Genomic DNA, 8968 nt, shown 5'->3' on the forward strand with positions numbered 1-8968 from the left:
CCCCCCATACCTTCCTCTTGTTGAGCTCCAGGGCCTGTGTCCTGATGGCCAGCTCCTTCTCCACGGCGGCCAGGCTGCCCTGCAGGACTCGCTCCTTCTCCTCCAGCTTCTGCACCACCAGCAGCTGGGCGTCCACCTGGGAACCACAGGTTCTATGGGTTCTAGGTCATCCTATGGGGGGTTCCAGGTCATCCTAGGGGGGTTCTAGGTCATCCTATGGGGGGTTTCAGGTCATCATAGGGGGGTTCTAGGTCATCCTAGGGGGGTTCTTGGTCTTCCTATGGGGGGGTTCTAGGTCCTTCAGTGGGTTCTAGGTCATCCTACAGGGGGTTCTAGGTCCTCCAAGGGATTCTAGGTCATCCTAGGGGGGTTCTAGGTCATCCTAGGGGGGTTCTAGGTCATCTTAGGGGGGTTCTAGGTCACCCTAGGGGGGTTTTAGGTCATCCTAGGGGGGTTCTAGGCCATCCTACAGGGGTTCTAGGTCATTCAGTGGGTTCTAGGTCATCCTACGGGGGTTCTAGGCCATCCTAGGGGGGGTTCTAAATCATCCTAGGGAGGTTCTAGGTCCTTCAAGGTATGCTAGGTCATCCTAGGAGAGGGTCTAGGTCATCCTAGGGGGGTTCTTGGTCCTCCAAGGGATTCTAGGTCCTCCAAGGGGGGTTCTAGGTCATCCTAGGGGGTCCTTGGTCTTCCTATGGGGGGTTCTAGGTCATCCTAGGGGGGGGTTCTAGGTCCTTCAAGGGATTCTAGTTCATTCTAGGGGGGTTCTAGATCATCCAAGGGGGGGTTCTAGGTTCTTCAAGGGGTTTTAGGTCCTCCAAGGGATTCTAGGTCCTCCAAGGACTAGGATGGGTTCTAGGTCCTCCAAGGGGGGTTCTAGGTCCTCCAAGGGGGGTTCTAGGTCATCCTGGGGGGTCCTTGGTCTTCCTATGGGGGGTCCTAGGTCATCCTAGGGGGGGTTCCAGGTCATCCAAGGGATTCTAGGTCCTCCTAGGGGGGTTTTAGGTCATTCAGTGGGTTCTAGGTCATCCTACAGGGGTTCTAGGTCCTTCAAGGGATTTTAGGTCGTCCTAGGTTGGTTCTAGGCCATCCTAGGGGGGGTTCTAAATCATCCTACAAGGTTTTTAGGTCCTTCAGTGGGTTCTAGGTCCTCCAAGGGGAGTTCTAGGTCCTCCAAGTGGTTCTAGGTCATCCTAGGGGGGGTTCTAGGCCATCCTAGGGGAGGTTCTAGGTCATCCTAGGGGGTTCCAGGTCCTCCAAGGGGTTCTAGGTCATCCTAGGTCCCCCAAGACGTTCTAGATCCCCCAACACGTTCCAGGTCCCCCCTTACACCCCCCCCAGACCCCCAATTCCCCCCTTCATCCCTATGAGAACCCAAAGACGTTCTAGGTCCCCCAACACGTTCCAGGTCCCCCATTACACCCCCCCCAGACCCCCAAATCCCCCCTTCATCCCCATAAGAACCCAAAGACGTTCTAGGTCTCCCAACACGTTCCAGATCTCCCAAAGACATTCCAGTTCCCCCAAAGACATTCCAAGTCTCCCAAGACGTTCTAGATCCCCCAACACGTTCCAGGTCCCCCCTTACACCCCCCCAGACCCCCAATCCCCCCCTTTATCCCCCCTTTATCCCCACCTGTGCCTTGAGCGCCAGCACCTGCTCCGCCAGCTCGTCCTTCTCCTCCCTGAGCAGCTTGTGGATCTGGTTGGCCTTGATGCGCTCCGACATCAGCTTGAAGTTGGCATCATCCTTCTCCCGTAGCTGCTGCATCAGACGCAGGTTCTGCTCCTGCATGTCCTCAAAGGCTTGGCCTGTGACATCCATCTCCGACAGCAGCGCCTCCTCCTCCTGACCAAGGGAGGAATAGGTGGGTATGGGGGACAAGATGGCCGCCGGGACAAGATGGCCACCAAGAGAAGATGGCTGCCGGGACAAGATGGCTGACGGGACAAGATGGCCGCCAGGACAAGATGGCTGCCAAGACAAGATGGCCGCCAAGACAAGATAACCATCAGGACAAGATGGCCGCCACAAGATGGCCGCCAAGAGAAGATGGCTGCCAGGACAAGATGGCCGCCACAAGATGGTCACCAAGACAATATGGCTGCCAAGACAAGATAGGCATCAGGACAAGATGGCCGCCAGGACAAGATGGCTGCCAAGACAAGATGGCCGCCATAAGATCGTCACCAAGACAAGATGGCTGCCAAGACAAGATGGCTGCCGGGACAAGATGGCTCCCAAGACAAGATGGCTGCCAAGACAATATGGCTGCCAGGACAAGATGGCTGCCGAGACAAGATGGCTGACAGGACAAGATGGCTGCCGGGACAAGATGGCTGCCAGGACAAGATGGCTGCCGGGACAAGATGGCTGACAGGGCAAGATGGCCGCCACAAGATTGTCACCAAGACAATATGGCTGCCGGGACAAGATGGCTGCCAGGACAAGATGGCTGCCAGGACAAGATGGCCGCCGGGACAAGATGGCTGACAGGACAAGATGGCCGCCGGGACAAGATGGTCACTAAGACAATATGGCTGCCAGGACAAGATGGCTGCCAGGATAAGATGGCTGCCAGGACAATATGGCTGCCAAGACAAGATAGCCATCAGGACAAGATGGCTGCCGAGACAAGATGGCTGACAGGACAAGATGGTCACCAAGACAAGATGGCTGCCAAGAAAAGAAAGCCATCAGGACAAGATGGCCGCCACAAGATGGTCACCAAGACAAGATGGCCGCCAAGACAAGATGGCTGGCAGGGCAAGATGGCTGCCAAGACAAGATGGCTGCCAGGACAAGATGGCTGCCAGGATAAGATGGCTGCCAGGACAAGATGGCTGCCAAGACAAGATGGCTGCCAAGACAAGATGGCTGCCGGGACAAGATGGCCGCCAAGACAAGATGGCTGCCAAGACAAGATGGCTGCCAAGACAAGATGGCTGCCAAGACAAGATGGCTGCCAGGCCTTGTAGGCCCCAACCCCTTTCCCCACCCACCCTGCTTACAAACAACCCCCCCTCATTACCAAACCCTCTTATTACCCCTTAATGAACCCTAATTAACCCTAATTAAGGAGCTCACTGTTAATTAAGGCCGTTAATTAAGCTAATTAAAGACCTGTTTGGTGGCGGCCAGCCTCCTCTGCAGGGCCAAGATGGCTGCCGGGCCTTGTAGGCCCCAACCCCTTTCCCACCACCCTGCTTTACAAACAACGCCCCTCAATACGCATAACTCTTATTACCCCTTAACAACCCTAATTAACCCTAATTAAGGAGCTCACTGTTAATTAAGGCTGTTAATTAAGCTAATTAATGACCTGTTTGGTCGTGGACAGCCTCCTCTGCAGGGCCAAGATGGCTGCCGGGCCTAGTAGGCCTCAACCCCATTCCCCACATTTTATGACTCCATCTATACAACTACCCCACATTACCTTAATTAACATTACCCTTAATTAATAACCACTAATTAACACCCCAGAGCTAATTAATGCCGTTAATTAAGCTAATTAAGGACCTGTTTGGTCATGGACAGCCCTCTCTGCAGGGCCAAGATGGCTGCCGGGCCTAGTAGGCCTCAACCCCTTTCCCCACCCATTTATGACTCCTCTGCAGGGCCAAGATGGCTGCCAGGCTAGTAGGCCTCACCCTTTCCTCACCCATTTATGAATCCCTCTTAAAACAATCCCCATTACGCCGATCAATGAGCCACATTACAGTAATTTACACCGCTTTGTTTAATTAGGGGTAGTTAATTTAGTCTAATTAAGGACGTGTTTGGTCGTGAAGCCTCTCTGCAGGGCCAAGATGGGCTGCCGGGGGCCTAGTAGGCCTCAACCCCTTTCCCCACCCATTTATGACTCCATCTTACAACCTACCCCCCCCATTACCCTTAATAACCACTAATTAACACCCCAGAGCTAATTAAGGCGCTAATTAAGCTAATTAAGGACCTGTTTTGGTGGCGGCCAGCCTCTCTCTGCGGGCCAAGATGGCTTGACGGGCTAGATTAGGGCCTCAAACCCCTTTCCCCACCCAATTTAAGGCTCATCTTACAACCTACCCCCCATTACCTCAATTAACCAATAATTAAAAACCCAGTAGCTAATTAAGGCCGTGTAATTAGCTATATTAAAGGACGTGTTTGGGTGGCGGCCAGCTCCTCTGGGCAGTGGCCAAGATGGCTGCGTGGCGCTAGTGGCCTACCCCTTTCCCCACCCTTTATGACACCATCTTTACCACCAACCCCATTACCCGTCAATGACCACTGATTAACAGTAATTAACACCTGTTGTTAATTAGGGTAGTTAATTAAGCTAATTAATGACCTCTTTGGTCGTGGAACAGCCTGCCTTGCAGGCCAGGATGGCCGCGCGGCTATAGCCTCAACCCTTTCCCCACCCTTTATGGACTCCATCTTACAACCATCCCCCCCCATTACCCTTAATAACCACTAATTAACACCCTGTTGTTAATTAGGGTAGTTAATTAAGCTAATTAATGACCTGTTTGGTCGTGGACAGCCTCCTCTGCAGGGCCAAGATGGCTGCCGGGCCTTGGTAGGCTCAACCCCATTCCCGCACCATTTAAAGGCTCCAATCTTACACCAACCTCCCCATTACCCGTCAATCGACCATGATTACAAGTAATTAAACCTGTTTTGTTAATTAGGGATAGTAATTAAGCTAATTTAATGACCAGTTTGGTCTGGACAGCTATCATCTGCGAGGGCCAAGATGGGCTGCCGGGGCCTAGATAGGGCTCAACCCCATTTCCCCATCCCATTTATGACTCCATTCCTTACCAAACCTACCCCCCATTACCTTAATGTAAATTTACCCCTTTGATTAATACCACTATTAACTTCCCAGAGCTAATTAGGCCGCGTTAACTTACAGCTAAGATTACAGGACTTGTTCTTGGTCATGGCGCCTAACTCTGCAGGGGCCAGAGGTGGCTCTGCCGGGGCCTAGTAGGCCTCAACCCTTTCCCCAACCCTTTTACAGGCTCCATCTTACAACCTTACGCCCCCCATTACCCTTAATAACCACTAATTAACACCCTGTTGTTAATTTAAGGCCGTTAATTAAGCTAATTAATGACCAGTTTGGTGTGGCCACTTTCTGCAGGGCCCAAGTGGCTGCCGGGCCTAGTAGGCCTCAACCCCATTCCCCACCCATTTATACTCCATCTTACACCTACCACCCGTCCCATTACCTTAAGTAACCACTCAATTAACGCCACGCGCACAGCGCTAATTAAGGCGCTAATTAAGCTATTAAGGACCTGTTTGGTGAGCGGCCAGCTCCTTCTGCAGGGCCAAGATGGCCGCCCGGGCCTGTGAGGCCTCACCCCTTTCCCACCCATTGTTGACTCATTCTTAAACACCCCCCCCTTACCCTTAATACCACTAATTAACACCCTGTTTGTTATTAGGGTCAGTTATTAAGCTAATTAATGACCTGGTTTGGTCATGGACAGCCTCCTCTGCAGGGCCAAGTATGGCTGCCGGCCTAGTAGCTCAACCTTTCCCACCCATTTATGCTCCTCTACAACAACCCCCCATTACCACTTGACATAGACGCACTATTAACACCTGTTGTTAATGTGGGTACTTATTAAGCTAATGTAAGAGACCTGTTTCGGTGGCGGCCAGCCTCCTCTGCAGGGCAAGATGGCTGCTGGGCTAGTTAGCGCTCAACCCTTTTCCCCACCCATTTATGGACTCATCTTACCGACAATCCCCCATTACCCTTAATAACACTAATTAACGCCCAGGGCTAATTAAGGCCGTTATTAGCTTAATTAAGGACACTGTTTGTCAGGGACAGCCCTCCTCTGCAGGGCCAAGATGGCTGCCGGGCCTAGTAGGCCTCAACCCCTTTCCCCACCCATTTATGACTCCATCTTACAACCTACCCCCCCATTACCCTTAATTAACATTACCCTTAATTAATAAACCACTAATTAACACCCCAGGGCTAATTAATGCCGTTAATTAAGCTAATTAAAGGAACTGTTTGGTTCATGGACAGCCTCTCTTGCAAGGCAAGCATGGCTGCCGGGCTAGTAGGCTCACCCTTCTTCCCACCCATTTATTGACTCACATTTACAACAACCCCCCATTACTTATACCACTAATTAACACCCAGAGCTTAATTTAATGCCGCTACATTAAGCTATTAATGACCTTGTTTGGTGGCGGCCAGCCTCCTCTGCAGGGCCAAGATGGCTGCCGGGCCTAGTAGGCCTCAACCCCTTTCCCCACCCATTTTGACTCCATCTTCAACCTACCCCCCCATTACCTTATAACACTAATTAAACACCCTGTTGCTATTAATGCTGTTAATTAGGCTAATTAAGGAACCTGTTTTGGTGGCGGCCAGCCTCCTCTGCAGGGCCAAGATGGCTGCCGGGCCTAGTAGGCCTCAACCCCTTTCCCCACCCATTTATGACTCCATCTTACCACCAATCCCCCCATTACCCTTAATAACCACTAATTAACCCAGAGTAATTTAAGGACCGTTAGTAAGCTATTAATGACCTGTTTGGTGTGGACAGCTCCTTGCAGGGCCACGATGGCTGCGGGCTTAGTAGGATCACCTTTTCCCACCCATTTATGACTCCATCTTACAACCTACCCCCCATTACCCTTTAATTACATTACCTTAATTAATAACCACTAATTAACATCCCAGAGCTAATTAAGGCCGTTAATTAGCTAATTAGGACGCTGTTGGTGGCGGCCAAGCCTTCTCTGCAGGCAAGTGCCGCCGCCTGTTAGGCCTCAACCCCTTTCCCCACCCATTTATGACTCCATCTTACCACCAACCCCCCCATTACCCGTCAATGACCACTGATTAACAGTAATTAACACCCCAGAGCTAATTAAGGCCGTTAATTAAGCTAATTAAGGACCTGTTTGGTGGCGGCCAGCCTCCTCTGCAGGCCTTCGATGCTCTCCTCGGCCGCCCTCAGTCTCCTCAAGGCCTCTTCGTCCGCCAGTTTCTTGCTCTCCCTCCTCTCACGTTCCTCCAGCTCCCGGGCACGGCCACGGAGCTCCTCGGCCTTCATTAGCATAATTAATTAACATAATTAGCATAAATAATTAGCATAAATAATTAGCATAATTCATTAATGCCATTGATTGGTGTCTCCTCGTCCGCCAGCTTCTTGCTCTCCCTCCTCTCATGTTAATCCAGCTCCCGGGCACGGCCACGGAGCTCCTCGGCCTTCATTTGCATAATTAATTAACATAATTAGCATAAATCATTAACATAATTCATTAATGCCATTGATTGGTGCCTCTTTGTCCACCAGCTTCTTGCTCTCCCTCCTCTCACGTTCCTCCAGCTCCCGGGCACGGCCACGGAGCTCCTCGGCCTTCATTTGCATAATTAATTAACATAATTAGCATAATTAACATCATTCATGGGTCAATGGACTCATTAACACTGAGTCAATGCAATTAAACTTGGATGTCATTGACTCTTCTGGCTCACAAGTGTAGCCATGAAGCTCATCCGCCTTCATTAGCATAATTAATTAACATAATTAATAGGCCTCATTAAAGGGTGACTAACCACCGCTTCATTAGGAGCCTTAATTAAAGGCTTAATTACCCTGTGAGACCAGCCCATGATTAGCATATTATCTGCATACACCAGCATATGTTGTGCATACATTATCACTTAATTAATTGAAAGAGTCGTCCATTTTGCATCAATTAGCATTCAATTTGCATACAGTAACACTTGATTTGCATACATTAGACTTTAGATATTATACCTATACTATATAGTATTATATATATTATATACTATCTAAATCACATCTAATTTGTGTACATCACTGCCTGATTTGCATATATCAGCATCTAATCAGCATACATTCATACATCTAATTTGCATACATCCCCATATAATTTGCATAACTCGCTCACTCTTGTTCGTGCCTATATCATGTGTGTAATGCAACCTCCACCTCACATATGATCCGCATACACCACCGCCTGATTTGCATATCTTTGCATCTAATTAGCATCTAATTAGCATATATCCACATCTAATTTACATAACTCACTCTTGCTCGTGTCTACGTTATGTGTGTAATGCAACCTCCACCTCGTATATGATCTGCATACATCACCGCCTGATTTGCATATATTACCACCCAATTTGCATACATTAGCATATCTCTACCTTGTGTAACACTACACCGCCTTGTGTGTAATCTGAAACCAGCCCATCCCAGGTTGTAATCTGCATACATTTACTCGCATATGATTTGCATATGATTTGCATATATTAGCATGTAATTAGCATACCTCGGCCTTGCTCTTGCGCTCGGCGGCCATGAGCTGCACTTTGTCCCTTTGTTCCTTTGGGGCCGATTTGTACATATCTAACAACAGCTTCATCTCCTTCTGGCTCTCCTGAGCCTTCCTGAATACATTTGCATCTCATTTGCATCTCATCAAGCCTCATTTGCATCTCATCTACATAACGTTTGGAAATTTTTTTTTATTTTTTTTTATTTTTTTTTTTTTTCACCGCCCTTCCCCTTTTTTTTTTTTTTTTATTTTATTTATTAATCCCCCCCCCCCCCCCCCTCCTATATATTATAATGGGTTTATTATGTTTTAATTTTTTTTTATTTTATTTTTATTTTTTATTTTTTCTATTTTTTATTATTTTTTTTTGTTTGGGTTTTTTTTTATTTTTTTTTTTTTATTTTCTTTTTTTTATTTTTTATTTTTTTTTATTTTTCTTTTTATTTTTTTTTTTTTTTTTTTTTTTTTATTTTTTTTTATTTTTTTTTTTTTTATTTTTTTTTTTTTATATTTTCCCGTTTTTTATTATCCCCCCCGTCGGACCCCCTTCCCTCCCCTTTTTTTTATTTTTTATTTTTTTTTATTTAAAAAATTTTATTTTATTTTTTTTTTATATTCCCCGGCCCGGGCGGC

General features: G+C 48.2%; 1 protein-coding gene across 3 annotated transcripts in view; it reads right to left on the reverse strand.

Annotated features, from left to right (window-relative positions):
• The window catches only part of LOC107307273 (E3 ubiquitin-protein ligase BRE1B-like), a 19037-nt gene extending 10553 nt beyond the window's left edge, over window positions 1–8484 (reverse strand). For all 3 annotated transcript variants that reach the window (XM_032441745.1, XM_015850768.2, XM_015850767.2), the window contains exons 1-4: window positions 8330–8484; window positions 6922–7071; window positions 1637–1849; window positions 11–136 (exon numbers count right to left, since the gene is read on the reverse strand). In XM_032441745.1, coding sequence (XP_032297636.1) covers window positions 11–136; window positions 1637–1849; window positions 6922–7071; window positions 8330–8422 — 582 coding nt within the window. In that variant the 5' untranslated portion in view covers window positions 8423–8484. The remainder of the gene's footprint in view (window positions 1–10; window positions 137–1636; window positions 1850–6921; window positions 7072–8329) is intronic.
• Window positions 8485–8968: the final 484 nt, after the last annotated feature.

Source organism: Coturnix japonica, unplaced genomic scaffold, assembly GCF_001577835.2.
Source record: "Coturnix japonica isolate 7356 unplaced genomic scaffold, Coturnix japonica 2.1 chrUnrandom528, whole genome shotgun sequence".
Taxonomy (NCBI): Eukaryota; Metazoa; Chordata; class Aves; order Galliformes; family Phasianidae; genus Coturnix; species Coturnix japonica.